The sequence below is a fragment of the Pavona decussata genome, unplaced genomic scaffold, assembly GCF_977016875.1.
Source record: "Pavona decussata unplaced genomic scaffold, jaPavDecu1.1 SCAFFOLD_468, whole genome shotgun sequence".
Taxonomy (NCBI): domain Eukaryota; kingdom Metazoa; phylum Cnidaria; class Anthozoa; order Scleractinia; family Agariciidae; genus Pavona; species Pavona decussata.
Genome location: NW_028145806.1, coordinates 59,848 through 77,422, shown reverse-complemented (window position 1 = coordinate 77,422; position 17,575 = coordinate 59,848). Strand labels below are relative to the sequence as shown.

The window sequence follows — 17,575 nt, the reverse complement described above, 5'->3', positions numbered from 1 at the left end:
CTACACGGCTCTGGTCTTTGCGGTTGTGGACTCCTTTGCGTAGCTCGTCTGCTCGGCGGTTTTGGTTTCCTTTGCGGGCTTCATCTCTTCGGCTGGTCCTGTCTGTTACACTTTAATTGTTTCTCGTTTTGGTCTTTTCTGGAATGACCGGCTACTGGAGGCGGTTGGCTGGGACCAATTTCATCTGGGGACACGTATTCTATTAGAGTTCGTCTTCTTCTTCAAGTCATGGTAACGAAATGTATCCATTCACGAAGAACATAATCCGGAGAAAATTTTAAAATTACAATCTGGAAAACTGCCGAGAGAGTGTTCACATCAATGGGGGCTTTAAGACACCACGACGACAAAGCCAACGAAGACGTCACTTGAAAATATAACTTCGCGTTACTTGCACTACTTCACGATCATTCCAATTCGATCAACTTGTACAATGTGGTCGATCTATTGTACTATTGGAACAGAATTGGTTAGAACGACGTTCATGTTGAGACAGAGGATTACAAATTGACCGTCGTTTGCTCATATTCTCACATCAATGGGGGCTTTAAGACACCACGACGGCAACGCCAACGAAAACGTCACTTGAAAATATAACTTCGCGTTCCTTGCACTACTTCGCGATCATTCCAATTCGATCAACTTGTACAATATGGTCGATCTATTGTACTATTGGAACAGAATTGGTAAGAACGACGTTCAAGTGATTTAGTTTGGGGAGACAAACATAATTTAACTTTAATGTCTAGTTTGCAAGTGCTTTAAAATAAGGCGGCTAAAATAATATTAGATCGACCACTGTATTCCTCTGCGTCTGATGCGTTAACTACACTGAAGTGGTTAACACTAGAAAAAAGGCGCTTCCAGCGCCGATGCGTACATGTATATAAATGTCTTAATGGTCTCACACATCACGAATTAACATTAGTCAATCAGCAAGAACAGCATAGTTACAACACAAGAAATAAAGCAAACCTCAAAATTCCATCCATTAAAAGAAACTGGGGTAAACAAAGAACTGGCTATCATGCTGTAAGTGATTTTAACTCGCTGGACAAAAGTATACGAGCCTCTGATAATGTAAATATTTTGAAGCGTCAGATTTTTAATTCATTGATTTAAGTTTTGTATTACACATAAGATACATTAGTTTTTAGTAGCATCTTTTAGCATTTTTATTCATTGTAAATTTTTAATTTTTAATTTTCGAGGTCCTTTTTGTAAACCACTTTTTAGTGAAAAAGTTTCCTCATTAAAGATTGTCATTATTATTATTAAGTTGAGACAGAGGATTACAAATTCACCGTCGTTTGCTCATATTCTCCACAAAACCTTAAATTTAGTCATTTCACGTAGTTGTTTTGCCAAGGATGCCCATTTGTACCAAAATTTATAACGCACGTGCAGGGCATTGTTTTGTTCATTTAATGTTATTGTTTTATGACGTTCTTGTTGCCGTCGTTGTCGTATCTGCTTAAACTCCCTAATGATTAAAACAAAACGTCTTTTATGGGGTTACAGTACAAAACATCAACACTCACATTAATACCAACACATCATCACAATGCAGACACGAAGGATATTACTATTACAGAGGACACAGCTAGGCACATTCCCGCGCTACGGAAATACGGTCTCCAATACAAGTTTTGCTCTGGGTACCCTGTATTCCACCTTTTCAGTATTTTAAAGGGTATTTTTCTTTACAAAACATCAACAATCACTTTAATACCAACACATAATTACAATGCACAAACGAAGGACATTAAGATACAGACATGAAATAAATTACTCTTTGAGTAGCATTAGCTAAGGACATTCCCGCGCTACGGAAATCCGTTCTCCAATAATAATTTTTCTATGGGAAACCTTGTATTCCATCGTTAAAATATTTTGAAGGGTATTTCTCTTTACTTAAGAATGAATCCTAGAAAAATTGTATATTTCAAAGGTTTGTTTATGATATTTCCTGAAATCATAATCAGAACATAAAATCTATCCCTTTTTAAAGCCTTGTTTTAAAGCAAGATATTTAAATAATAGGCTATATTCATATGTACAGATTGAGAACAAATGAAACGTCTTAGAAAATTTGAAATGTAACCTTGTTGTCTGGTTAGAAATTTGCTGTCGGTATTCATAGAACACGTCGTTTTGGTTTAAAGCGGCTATCAATAACACGCGACCTATCGCCTTCAAAAGACTCCGATAAAGTTGCGTTTTGGTGGACGTCAATCATAGAAAAGCCGTTGAAATTATTTTGAATTCTGAGACAATTTCAAGACAACAGAACCAAGAAATTGACAGTTTTATCCGCTGACGGATGGTAAACATGAAAGTTGATTTCCAAGCCAGATTATCTAAAAAAATAGGCAACGTTTAGACGAAGCCGTATTTTTTAATGAAATATTTGAAATCTCTTAGTACACCTGATAATCAGCGATGCGTGCAAGTGAGCAAATTATCACGTGCAGTCAAAATTGAAATTTTTAATTCAAAAATACCTTTTATTTGCTCTTGATCCTGGCTCGAGAATCAATTTAAATAAAGTTTACCTTCTCTTAGCGAGGTAAAATTCTTAGTGTCTTGCCGGGTTACCTTGGAATCTTGTCAGAATTCAAACTAATTTCAACGGCTTTTGTTTGATTGACATCCACCAAAACGCAACTTTATCCGACTCTTTTGAATGCCGCAGGTCGCGTGTTATTGGTAACCGCTGTAAGCTTTCTTCAAGGAAATTGATGAAGAACTTAAAAATACACTATTACATGAAGGAAAATGTACAAACTTATAAAAATCCCTTTCAAGTTGAATTATTAACTAATTAAAGTAACAGGAATCAAAATATTTCCGTTGTCGAAGAAATTACACTAGAAAAAATACCACCTTGGAAGCTGCAGATTGAACGTTCACAGGTTACGGTACAAACCGCCAACACTCACTGCAATAGCAAAACGTCATTACAACGCACGCTCGAATCACAGTGACTAGCTTCAAAGACAAAACATACAGACATGAAATAATCTACCCTTTGGGTACGAACTGCCATGAAGCACAAAACTGTTTCTGATAAGAATCGCGCTTTCAGCTTTTAAAGAATTAAGCTTGGTTGGAACTTGGTTGGATATTTTCTTTTCATCAGTTTGTGATCATTTCCAGTTTATTGAATTCTCATGGGTTGGCCTGTTCATGTTTGATAACTTGAAGTAGCCGACAAAAAAATACTGCTGCTTTCTTCAAGAGTTAAACAGGTCACAGTAAATTAAAATTCATATGAAAGCGTCTCCCTCGTTTAAAAAAAAAAACACTTTTCTAGAATTTATTGTTATGTATCATTGTGCTAGAGACGCACGCTGAGGAAAATGTCACATAGTCGTAGCTTCTCGCCTCTTTCTGGCTCGCTAAACAATCCTCCAAAATCATTTGGGTGTCTTTTTCCCAAAAACTGATTGAACAGGAAATTACCAAGTCACGGTACGAAATGTTTCTATTTGGGAAGAAATTTCTCTTCAGGAAAATACCACTCTGTAAAGCTGACGAGAGAGTGTATACAACAATCATTAAAACAAAGAAATTTTAACAATAGGCTATATTCATAATTGTACAGATAAAGAACAAATAAAACGTCTGAGAAAAATATGAAATGTAACCTGGTTGAAATTTTCCATTCGTACTCAAAGAAGGCGATGTTTCAGCTTTCTTCATTGAATTTCATATAGAATTTAAAAACACACGATTATATGAAGAAAAATTTCCAAACTAATTAAAAATCCGCCTTCAAGTTAAATCATCAACTGATTAACATGTCTATGCCAATTCTATGGATCTATGAAAACACGAGGGGTTTCTTGTTAAAATATAGGTACACCAAACATTCGCTAGAATTACTTTGCGTGTTTCAATGCTCCCAAAAAAATATCACATAGTCGTAGACTCAAACTGCCTTCTCGATTCGTTTATGTTCGCTAAACAATACTATAAAATCATTTGCGTGTTTTTATTTCAAACCGACATTGCATGGAATTACCAAGTCATGGTAACGAAATGTATCCATTCACGAAGAACATACTCCGGAGAAAATTTTAAAATTACAATCTGGAAAGCTGCCGAGAGAGTGTTCACATCAATGGGGGCTTTAAGACACCACGACGGCAAAGCCAACGAAAACGTCACTTGAAAATATAACTTCGCGTTACTTGCACTACTTCACGATCATTCCAATTCGATCAACTTGTGCAATGTGGTCGTTCTATTGTACTATTGGAACAGAATTGGTTAGAACGACGTTCATGTTGAGACAGAGGATTACAAATTGACCGTCGTTTGCTCATATTCTCACATCAATGGGGGCTTTAAGACACCATGACGGCAACGCCAACGAAGACGTCACTTGAAAATATAACTTCGCGTTACTTGCACTACTTCGAGATCATTCCAATTCGATCAACTTGTACAATATGGTCGATCTATTGTACTATTGGAACAGAATTGGTAAGAACGACGTTCAAGTGATTTAGTTTGGGGAGACAAACATAATTTAACTTTAATGTCTAGTTTGCAAGTGCTTTAAAATAAGGCGGCTAAAATAATATTAGATCGACCACTGTATTCCTCTGCGTCTGATGCGTTAACTACACTGAAGTGGTTAACACTAGAAAAAAGGCGCTTCCAGCGCCGATGCGTACATGTATATAAATGTCTTAATGGTCTCACACATCACGAATTAACATTAGTCAATCAGCAAGAACAGCATAGTTACAACACAAGAAATAAAGCAAACCTCAAAATTCCATCCATTAAAAGAAACTGGGGTAAACAAAGAACTGGCTATCATGCTGTAAGTGATTTTAACTCGCTGGACAAAAGTATACGAGCCTCTGATAATGTAAATATTTTGAAGCGTCAGATTTTTAATTCATTGATTTAAGTTTTGTATTACACATAAGATACATTAGTTTTTAGTAGCATCTTTTAGCATTTTTATTCATTGTAAATTTTTAATTTTTAATTTTCGAGGTCCTTTTTGTAAACCACTTTTTAGTGAAAAAGTTTCCTCATTAAAGATTGTCATTATTATTATTAAGTTGAGACAGAGGATTACAAATTCACCGTCGTTTGCTCATATTCTCCACAAAACCTTAAATTTAGTCATTTCACGTAGTTGTTTTGCCAAGGATGCCCATTTGTACCAAAATTTATAACGCACGTGCAGGGCATTGTTTTGTTCATTTAATGTTATTGTTTTATGACGTTCTTGTTGCCGTCGTTGTCGTATCTGCTTAAACTCCCTAATGATTAAAACAAAACGTCTTTTATGGGGTTACAGTACAAAACATCAACACTCACATTAATACCAACACATCATCACAATGCAGACACGAAGGATATTACTATTACAGAGGACACAGCTAGGCACATTCCCGCGCTACGGAAATACGGTCTCCAATACAAGTTTTGCTCTGGGTACCCTGTATTCCACCTTTTCAGTATTTTAAAGGGTATTTTTCTTTACAAAACATCAACAATCACTTTAATACCAACACATAATTACAATGCACAAACGAAGGACATTAAGATACAGACATGAAATAAATTACTCTTTGAGTAGCATTAGCTAAGGACATTCCCGCGCTACGGAAATCCGTTCTCCAATAATAATTTTTCTATGGGAAACCTTGTATTCCATCGTTAAAATATTTTGAAGGGTATTTCTCTTTACTTAAGAATGAATCCTAGAAAAATTGTATATTTCAAAGGTTTGTTTATGATATTTCCTGAAATCATAATCAGAACATAAAATCTATCCCTTTTTAAAGCCTTGTTTTAAAGCAAGATATTTAAATAATAGGCTATATTCATATGTACAGATTGAGAACAAATGAAACGTCTTAGAAAATTTGAAATGTAACCTTGTTGTCTGGTTAGAAATTTGCTGTCGGTATTCATAGAACACGTCGTTTTGGTTTAAAGCGGCTATCAATAACACGCGACCTATCGCCTTCAAAAGACTCCGATAAAGTTGCGTTTTGGTGGACGTCAATCATAGAAAAGCCGTTGAAATTATTTTGAATTCTGAGACAATTTCAAGACAACAGAACCAAGAAATTGACAGTTTTATCCGCTGACGGATGGTAAACATGAAAGTTGATTTCCAAGCCAGATTATCTAAAAAAATAGGCAACGTTTAGACGAAGCCGTATTTTTTAATGAAATATTTGAAATCTCTTAGTACACCTGATAATCAGCGATGCGTGCAAGTGAGCAAATTATCACGTGCAGTCAAAATTGAAATTTTTAATTCAAAAATACCTTTTATTTGCTCTTGATCCTGGCTCGAGAATCAATTTAAATAAAGTTTACCTTCTCTTAGCGAGGTAAAATTCTTAGTGTCTTGCCGGGTTACCTTGGAATCTTGTCAGAATTCAAACTAATTTCAACGGCTTTTGTTTGATTGACATCCACCAAAACGCAACTTTATCCGACTCTTTTGAATGCCGCAGGTCGCGTGTTATTGGTAACCGCTGTAAGCTTTCTTCAAGGAAATTGATGAAGAACTTAAAAATACACTATTACATGAAGGAAAATGTACAAACTTATAAAAATCCCTTTCAAGTTGAATTATTAACTAATTAAAGTAACAGGAATCAAAATATTTCCGTTGTCGAAGAAATTACACTAGAAAAAATACCACCTTGGAAGCTGCAGATTGAACGTTCACAGGTTACGGTACAAACCGCCAACACTCACTGCAATAGCAAAACGTCATTACAACGCACGCTCGAATCACAGTGACTAGCTTCAAAGACAAAACATACAGACATGAAATAATCTACCCTTTGGGTACGAACTGCCATGAAGCACAAAACTGTTTCTGATAAGAATCGCGCTTTCAGCTTTTAAAGAATTAAGCTTGGTTGGAACTTGGTTGGATATTTTCTTTTCATCAGTTTGTGATCATTTCCAGTTTATTGAATTCTCATGGGTTGGCCTGTTCATGTTTGATAACTTGAAGTAGCCGACAAAAAAATACTGCTGCTTTCTTCAAGAGTTAAACAGGTCACAGTAAATTAAAATTCATATGAAAGCGTCTCCCTCGTTTAAAAAAAAAAACACTTTTCTAGAATTTATTGTTATGTATCATTGTGCTAGAGACGCACGCTGAGGAAAATGTCACATAGTCGTAGCTTCTCGCCTCTTTCTGGCTCGCTAAACAATCCTCCAAAATCATTTGGGTGTCTTTTTCCCAAAAACTGATTGAACAGGAAATTACCAAGTCACGGTACGAAATGTTTCTATTTGGGAAGAAATTTCTCTTCAGGAAAATACCACTCTGTAAAGCTGACGAGAGAGTGTATACAACAATCATTAAAACAAAGAAATTTTAACAATAGGCTATATTCATAATTGTACAGATAAAGAACAAATAAAACGTCTGAGAAAAATATGAAATGTAACCTGGTTGAAATTTTCCATTCGTACTCAAAGAAGGCGATGTTTCAGCTTTCTTCATTGAATTTCATATAGAATTTAAAAACACACGATTATATGAAGAAAAATTTCCAAACTAATTAAAAATCCGCCTTCAAGTTAAATCATCAACTGATTAACATGTCTATGCCAATTCTATGGATCTATGAAAACACGAGGGGTTTCTTGTTAAAATATAGGTACACCAAACATTCGCTAGAATTACTTTGCGTGTTTCAATGCTCCCAAAAAAATATCACATAGTCGTAGACTCAAACTGCCTTCTCGATTCGTTTATGTTCGCTAAACAATACTATAAAATCATTTGCGTGTTTTTATTTCAAACCGACATTGCATGGAATTACCAAGTCATGGTAACGAAATGTATCCATTCACGAAGAACATACTCCGGAGAAAATTTTAAAATTACAATCTGGAAAGCTGCCGAGAGAGTGTTCACATCAATGGGGGCTTTAAGACACCACGACGGCAAAGCCAACGAAAACGTCACTTGAAAATATAACTTCGCGTTACTTGCACTACTTCACGATCATTCCAATTCGATCAACTTGTGCAATGTGGTCGTTCTATTGTACTATTGGAACAGAATTGGTTAGAACGACGTTCATGTTGAGACAGAGGATTACAAATTGACCGTCGTTTGCTCATATTCTCACATCAATGGGGGCTTTAAGACACCATGACGGCAACGCCAACGAAGACGTCACTTGAAAATATAACTTCGCGTTACTTGCACTACTTCGAGATCATTCCAATTCGATCAACTTGTACAATATGGTCGATCTATTGTACTATTGGAACAGAATTGGTAAGAACGACGTTCAAGTGATTTAGTTTGGGGAGACAAACATAATTTAACTTTAATGTCTAGTTTGCAAGTGCTTTAAAATAAGGCGGCTAAAATAATATTAGATCGACCACTGTATTCCTCTGCGTCTGATGCGTTAACTACACTGAAGTGGTTAACACTAGAAAAAAGGCGCTTCCAGCGCCGATGCGTACATGTATATAAATGTCTTAATGGTCTCACACATCACGAATTAACATTAGTCAATCAGCAAGAACAGCATAGTTACAACACAAGAAATAAAGCAAACCTCAAAATTCCATCCATTAAAAGAAACTGGGGTAAACAAAGAACTGGCTATCATGCTGTAAGTGATTTTAACTCGCTGGACAAAAGTATACGAGCCTCTGATAATGTAAATATTTTGAAGCGTCAGATTTTTAATTCATTGATTTAAGTTTTGTATTACACATAAGATACATTAGTTTTTAGTAGCATCTTTTAGCATTTTTATTCATTGTAAATTTTTAATTTTTAATTTTCGAGGTCCTTTTTGTAAACCACTTTTTAGTGAAAAAGTTTCCTCATTAAAGATTGTCATTATTATTATTAAGTTGAGACAGAGGATTACAAATTCACCGTCGTTTGCTCATATTCTCCACAAAACCTTAAATTTAGTCATTTCACGTAGTTGTTTTGCCAAGGATGCCCATTTGTACCAAAATTTATAACGCACGTGCAGGGCATTGTTTTGTTCATTTAATGTTATTGTTTTATGACGTTCTTGTTGCCGTCGTTGTCGTATCTGCCTAAACTCCCTAATGATTAAAACAAAACGTCTTTTATGGGGTTACAGTACCAAACAGCAACACTCACATTAATACCAACACATCATCACAATGCAGACACGAAGGATATTACTAGCACAGAGGACACAGCTAGGCACATTCCCGCGCTACGGAAATACGGTCTCCAATACAAGTTTTGCTATGGGTACCCTGTATTCCACCTTTTCAGTATTTTAAAGGGTATTTTTCTTTACAAAACATCAACAATCACTTTAATACCAACACATAATTACAATGCACAAACGAAGGACATTAAGATACAGACATGAAATAAATTACTCTTTGAGTAGCATTAGCTAAGGACATTCCCGCGCTACGGAAATCCGTTCTCCAATAATAATTTTTCTATGGGAAACCTTGTATTCCATCGTTAAAATATTTTGAAGGGTATTTCTCTTTACTTAAGAATGAATCCTAGAAAAATTGTATATTTCAAAGGTTTGTTTATGATATTTCCTGAAATCATAATCAGAACATAAAATCTATCCCTTTTTAAAGCCTTGTTTTAAAGCAAGATATTTAAATAATAGGCTATATTCATATGTACAGATTGAGAACAAATGAAACGTCTTAGAAAATTTGAAATGTAACCTTGTTGTCTGGTTAGAAATTTGCTGTCGGTATTCATAGAACACGTCGTTTTGGTTTAAAGCGGCTATCAATAACACGCGACCTATCGCCTTCAAAAGACTCCGATAAAGTTGCGTTTTGGTGGACGTCAATCATAGAAAAGCCGTTGAAATTATTTTGAATTCTGAGACAATTTCAAGACAACAGAACCAAGAAATTGACAGTTTTATCCGCTGACGGATGGTAAACATGAAAGTTGATTTCCAAGCCAGATTATCTAAAAAAATAGGCAACGTTTAGACGAAGCCGTATTTTTTAATGAAACATTTGAAATCTCTTAGTACACCTGATAATCAGCGATGCGTGCAAGTGAGCAAATTATCACGTGCAGTCAAAATTGAAATTTTTAATTCAAAAATACCTTTTATTTGCTCTTGATCCTGGCTCGAGAATCAATTTAAATAAAGTTTACCTTCTCTTAGCGAGGTAAAATTCTTAGTGTCTTGCCGGGTTACCTTGGAATCTTGTCAGAATTCAAACTAATTTCAACGGCTTTTGTTTGATTGACGTCCACCAAAACGCAACTTTATCCGACTCTTTTGAATGCCGCAGGTCGCGTGTTATTGGTAACCGCTGTAAGCTTTCTTCAAGGAAATTGATGAAGAACTTAAAAATACACTATTACATGAAGGAAAATGTACAAACTTATAAAAATCCCTTTCAAGTTGAATTATTAACTAATTAAAGTAACAGGAATCAAAATATTTCCGTTGTCGAAGAAATTACACTAGAAAAAATACCACCTTGGAAGCTGCAGATTGAACGTTCACAGGTTACGGTACAAACCGCCAACACTCACTGCAATAGCAAAACGTCATTACAACGCACGCTCGAATCACAGTGACTAGCTTCAAAGACAAAACATACAGACATGAAATAATCTACCCTTTGGGTACCAACTGCCAAGCACATTCCAAATGAAGCACAAAACCTGTTTCTGATAAGAATCTTGCCTTCAGCTTTTAAAGAAGCCTGTTGGGAGATTATTTTCTCTTCTTCAGTTTGTGATCATTTACAGTTTATTCAATTCTCATTGGCTAGGCCTGTTCATGTTTGATCACTTGAAGCAGCCGACAAAATACTGCTGCTTGCTTGAAGAATTAAACAGGTCACAGTGAATTGAAATTCATATCAAAGCGTCCCCCCTCGTTTCAGAAACACAAATGCTTTTCTAGAATTTATTGTCGTGTTTCATTACCTGAGAAACGCGCTGAGGAAAAGTGTCACATAGTCGTAGCTTCTCGGCTCCTTCACGCTCGCTAAACAATCCTACAAAATCATTTGCAATAGCGTGTTTTTATGCCAAAAACGGATTAAACATTTCATTACCAAGTTACGGTACGAAAATGTTTCCATTTGGGATGAAATTTCTCTGGAGAAATATACCACTCTGGTAAGCTGCCGAGAGAGTGTTCACATCAATGATAAAAACAAAGAAATGTAAACAATAGGCTATATTCATAATTGTACAGAAAAAGAACAAATAAAACGTCTGAGAAAAATATGAAATGTAACCTTGTGGGCTCTCCAAGGTATAAGATTTTACGCCTGGTTGGAAACTTTCCGTCGGTACTCAAAGATCGCGATGTTTCGGCTTTCTTCATGGAAAGTGATATAGAATTTAAAAACAAACGATTATATGAAGAAAAATTTCCAAAATAAAGCCGCCTTTACGGGGTTAAAGTACAAAACATCAACACTCAATGCACCCACGAACGCCAAGGAACAAGCTCAGAAGATGCAGACATGAAACAATTTACCCTTTGCGTGCTACTACCAAGGACATTCCAAGTACACACGCTAGATAAGTCATGGAAGAATTTACCTTTTGCTTATCAACTACTAAGGGACATCCCAAGGGCAGCGCAAACCATTTTTTTAAAAGCATTTGGCTATGGTATACCTTCTATTCCATCTTCAAGGTATTTTGAACATTATTTTTCTTTGTTTAAAATGGAAACCATGGCAAAATTGCCTGTTTCAAAGATCGCAGTTTATTTTATTTAAGATAGGCTTTTGATATTTCCTGAAATGACTTGTAACCACGTGGAGTCAGGAAGATAAATTAATTTGTTGCTCTGATTAAAAATTTTCTATTCGTATTTTTATTTATGTACTCAAATATTTTGGCTATAATACTATAGCCTTCTGCAGGGAAAGTGATGAAAATTCTAAAAATGCACGCGGTTACGTGACTGAAAAAAAAGCAAATGGCAATGATGTTTATTCAGTGATGTTTCATAGCTGCGATCGATAATATAATAAGTAGCTGTAAATGTATTTTCATTGCCCGTGTAACGGACGTCATTTCCAACTAAAAAGATAATTCCTTTTCATTTGTACGCGCCTAGTGGCTTATTTTTATTTATACAGGGTCTCTAAAACTTCAACTTTGACTTTTACATCAATGCACGCAATTGTTTGAACGTTCGTCGTTACAATTATCTCACTTTTATTTATCAGAAGCTTATCTTAAACTAAAGTGCTGTATTTGCGTTGCCTGGTAGTTAAAATTATACACGATAATTTACAGCGGCACCCAACGTTCCTTTTCAGTAGAATGACTCATTACTTTTATTTTATTTTCTACACGGTTTGTCCCATCTTAAAGACTTTCACTTATAGGTATTTATTCCAATTCACTCTGATAGACTACCTGGATAAAGCGAAAACGCCTGTCAGCAAAATGATATCCATTATTGAAGTTTGCAAGTAAGGCGCCAAACACGTGTAACATGCATGGTTGATGGAAAGATTCTGTACGTGATCAAAATAATTTTATGGTGCAAAAGCTAATGCATATGCAAACTGTATTAAGATAAATTGAGACGATGACTTATGGGCAAGTGTAGTCAGAGCAGCCGATCGTTGGAGAACTACTAAAGCTTTCTGTACAAGAGTCAAGAGAAAGAGCGGTGAAATTAAAGGAGAGGTAAGGACTTCTGTGATTTAAATAACCACGTAAAGCACCCGTCTGCGAAGGTTTGAACTTGTAATGGTTACTATCGTCAACTTAGCGTTAATCGTCCGAAAACTGGAGACACCAGGTTGTGAGTGGCGAATACAGAACGCTACAACACCTGTTCACGAGAGGTTGGTTGGTCTAATCCATGCGATGTAACCTTCGATGAAACCACTTGTTTTTATATCAGTCGCTCAAACAAAAAAAGGCAAAATTGTTTTAAAAAGGGGAGCAGAAATGTTGATCTGTATCATCTCAACACACCCTGGACGCGAGATAACTTATGAAGAAGGGCTTCAGTTCAATTACACAAATGAGAATTCCCACTGAGTTATGGCCCAAAAGCGCCAATATCAATGTAAGCGCATCTTACGAAAATATATGCTGTGATGAAATTCTCAGTTCTATTTCAAATAGTTAAGTTTCTAAAAGAGCAGCACAAAAATTGCACAGAGCCCTACAGCTTGAAAGAAAGAAAAAGAAATCGAAGCTTCTATCATATTTCAGGCTCGTCAGTCAAGTCAGTAAGTAAGAACTGAGTTTTTATTTTACTGAGCAAATGAAACATGCAAGTGCACGGTATAGAGTACATCCTCAGAGCCTCATCGAGGGTTGTAAATGTAAAAGTTATCCTGAAAGTGTTTGGTTTGTTCTCTCAGCAGAATCAAAGATGGCAATCAAGGAAACGATGTTCTTCCTTTTCCTCGTCATGTTGCCAGTGTCGATGGAGGCAAAGGGTTTTGGGAAGGCTCGAAGTAATATTGAAATATACTGATTAAATGTTTAGATATAACCCGTGTCAACACGGGCTAATTCGGCACATACAAATTAACAAATATTCCAAAGGGTGTGCGAATCCCATAGGTAGCCTGAAAACATTTTTATTTTACAATAAATAACTTGCGAAAGTGCGTTTCAAGTAAGGTGAGATAAAAAAAAGGAACAGATCTTTCGTCCCAATTGCGACCTAACTTCATTTAGGTGACATAATCTAAAAATTACAAACGGAAGAAGGATACACAATAGACAATTAAAAACAACCACAATTACTATTTATTTATTTTTTGTTTTACTATATAAATCCCTTGAACACGTTTGTGCCAAATCAACTATATGAAGTTACATTTATTTTGTTTCGGTGTGGAGATAGTGCCCACTTAATCTAACCCAACTTTACTCCTTCGGGTTAACTTGGCATTGTTTCTTCATGGTATGCACATAATTCATATAGGAGCTGTATTCATATTTGTTGGTTATCGCAAAAACTGTTTCCACGATATTGTTATAAGGTTAATTATTCTCGTATCTTTTTTTTTTTTTTTCACAGTGAGGGCACTTTTCACTCGGGATTCCAGCGGAGACACTTGCACCGACAAATGTGTTGTAAAATGTAAGTAAACAAACAGATATCCTCGATAAATAGAGAACGGAATAAGCAAATCCGTATGAGAAATTTAAAGGTTAAGTTGTACAGTAAAAATCGTTAAAATAGATGAAGAAAAAATGATCAAATTCCCATCCAGTACCTACATACGTGCACACACGCACACACACATATAAATACATTATTTGCTTGCAAATAAAGTTTTACGTGGTAATTGAACTTCAATTTTATTTTTCCCACAATCCAGAGAGAGGTGTGGAACATGGAGTCGACGGTATTGTTTTGAAATTTGAATCCAAGATGGTGTTTACTTGCTTAAATGTTGTAATAACGGATCGTGGTATAATGGGTGTTGTATCCGTGATCTCGTTGACACACAGCTTTTTTATTGACCCTCCTCCTCCCCATTTCTGCCTTTTCCTTGTACTATGGTGATAAGTTTGTTAGCGCCGGTTTATTTCCCTCACTTTCGCAGGCAATATATACGAGGAAAACGAAATTTAGTTCGAGTTACCGAGGAATTCGAGGTTCGATTTATCCGAGTAAAAGTGACTGAAAAGTAGGGTCAAATCAAAGGGAAACGGGACTTAGTTCGAGTTAATGGGGGGTTCGAGTTATCGGGGTTCTACTGTATTTAATGAAAATTTGTATTCTTATTCATATTGGATATTTGAAACTTCTATAATAAAGCGGCTATGTGTCAAATTCCACAAAGCCATTTTTTCTCCATTACGTTATTTGTATTGCCTTTACGAACAGATCAGAGTACGGCACTTATTTCATTCTGATTAAGTTTGCCCTTCTGTGGGAGAAACTGAAGCATAAAAGATTTAAAAAACAAAAATAAAAACGAAACAGTTAACTTCCGGTTTAAAAATTCATAAAATGGTCTTTTGTGTTTATAATGAAGCCTGTTTTAACTTTTATTTCTTTTACAACGGTTTTCGAATGTCATTTTTTTGTTGTTGTTGTTGTTGTTTTTTTTTTTGTTGTTTTTGTTTGTTTGTTTGTTTTTTTACTCTGTTTTAAACATGAAAGCCATTTTCAACTTTATCAACCTTGTCAATAAAATTCCGTATCACAACACCCCTGTATTGTTTTGTATTTCTTCCGGTTTCTGATTTTTAAATTAGAGTTAAAACTCTAATTTGATGTTCAGCTGATTTGGTTGGCGAGAAGATCAATTCACAAATGGTGGAGCTCGTAGATTAATGATACACTTTGGACATTAGCTTCAACACAGACTACTTATATAGATAGTTTATTAACCCGGCAATGATCGATGTAGATTACTTATCTTACTCAAAAAGCGCAAAGGACCATATCAAATGCAAAGAGAAGATGGCATTATTTTTCACGATAACTGCGCAAAAATCACTGTTACACATACAAAATTTAACTTCATCAAAATATGTAAACGTTTGTCTCCAAATGATAAGGAATTAAGAGGAAACGATTGATTTCTTTTATTATACTGCGTAGGTTGTCCATCGAACTGGGTGCGATCTGGAGAGTCATGCTATTACGTGGACGATACGCCAACCACAAAATGGAGCGATGCTCGTGCAGCTTGCCAGAGTATGGGAGGAGACCTCGCTGTAATCAAATCAGCCGAAAAAAACAGCTTCCTTTTCAACCTGGTAACAATGCAGGAAACGGTCACCGATGGAAAAGCGTGGATTGGGCTGGAGAAAAACGCCGATGACTCCAAATGGTACTGGATTGATGGCACCCCACTGGAGGGGAATTACGAGAACTGGGATGCAGGGGAACCTAACAACGCACTAGGTGATGAGAACTGCGGCCATTTTTACAAATCGCAAGGAGGATGGAATGATCACCGATGTGAAATGAAAGGAGAGTGGCTCAAGCCGGATCAGGTCCCCGTCATTCTTTGCGAAAAAAACCTTTAGACATCAGGTGCCTTCTAAATCAAGCAGCTGTGAGCCTTATCCAAAGTTAGTTGTTTCGGACTCTATAAGAAAGATATAATTGTAAGTTAAAGGTTGAGAGCACGACATTTGCTCGTTAGATATGAAACTTGATCATGAATCTGTAAGTTAATATCAATGCTCAGTCAGCTGAAAGAAATAAAAATGGTGTTGGACCGGAACTTTGTGTAATGAAATTAATGATCCAATTTCTAGAACGGTGGGTTGCAATTGGTCTGCAGGGTTCTTATTTAAGGGAAGTACGGTTAGTTGCTGTGGATGTGATGTTTTGTTTGTAAACCTCTCCACCTCCAACCCAAACCAGAAATTTTAGTACATTAAATTCTTCTACTGAAAGCTTACATTTGTAATATCCTGAAAGCGGACAACTGCCTTAAGTGGACACCTTTTTTGAGGACCGAGCGAGCTAAAATAACCCCCCTTAAGCGCATGCATGAGGAGTGGTATAACAAGCGCCGAAATGTGTTTTATTTTTTGCCACCATAGTTTCTGATAATATTTTTATTTAATTTGTTTTGTTGTTTAACCGAGGGGTCTTCAATACCCAGTACTAAAATTAGCACCGAAAGATGTTTTAATAGTTTAAGAAAAAAGACAACAGTTTTGATTTTTAGACAGTTCTTCCGTCATCTTCCGAATAAATTGTTTTAACAATGAAGAGCGGCTGCCTGTAAGAATCGAGAACTGCATTTCAGCGACCCCTTGGTCGAATTTCTAATATTTCGCCTGAAGATACCCTTGGATTAACGTCTTTCGAAAATCAGATTTTAAAGTTCCAAGGTATTTTATTTTTTGCGAAAATTGCGAGAGTTTGAAATGCGGCCTAGGTGCAGTCACGGGCCGATGAAAACCGCGAAAATTTAGGTCAAAGGACGAAGCCGCGTTCACGATGTAAAATAACCCAATGAACTTGAAACTTTACACAAACCTAGACCAACCATCTTACAAGAAAATTAATACAATAAACATTCCAAACTCGCTGGCTGCTTTCTAAAGCATGCAGATTTGTGTACACTACTCAAAATGGCCTCGAAACCAATGCCTATTTTCATTTAAATAAAAGTGTTTCTGGTATGTAATTTTCTCTAAATTAAATCTCATATCTCGAAAGACGAAGAAAAGAACTTTATTTGCTCCATGTTTCAAGTTCTGATTCAAACTTTTTACCACTCAAGGAAGTTCGAATATGCGTGCGATACTTGCGGCTCGTAATTCACGTCACGAGTTATGAGATCAAAACCGATTCACAAACACTTGACATCTGGAGCCCGTAAATGTTTCCAAACATCACACAATGATATTGGGCCCTAAAACTAATCAGACTGACTGAAGACAGCCATTCAATGTTTTTCGATCTCAGATTTCTTTCCTATTCTTCTCTAAAATAATATAGTTATGCGTCAGTCAATTCCAGCAGTGCCCATCCCCTCCCCCGGGCTAACACCCGGGCATTAGCATTTTTTAAAAAAATGGGCAAATTCCCCGGGGTGGGGACACATAAGCTGTGTAAATGTCCCGGTGTGG

The 17,575-nt window shown here is 36.1% G+C and overlaps 2 protein-coding genes across 3 annotated transcripts in view; both read left to right on the top strand.

The window, feature by feature from the left end:
- Nucleotides 1-17,575, top strand: part of LOC146450292 (neuronal cell adhesion molecule-like) — a 145,964-nt gene that overhangs the window by 69,622 nt on the left and 58,767 nt on the right. The gene's annotated exons all lie outside the window — the stretch shown is intronic.
- On the top strand, nt 13,375-16,212 carry LOC146450294 (C-type lectin domain family 4 member M-like). The gene is made up of 3 exons (XM_085100485.1): nt 13,375-13,470; nt 14,043-14,105; nt 15,582-16,212. Exons 1-3 carry the CDS (start codon nt 13,386-13,388, stop codon nt 16,010-16,012), a joined length of 579 nt encoding a protein of 192 aa, XP_084956611.1. The 5' UTR covers nt 13,375-13,385; the 3' UTR covers nt 16,013-16,212.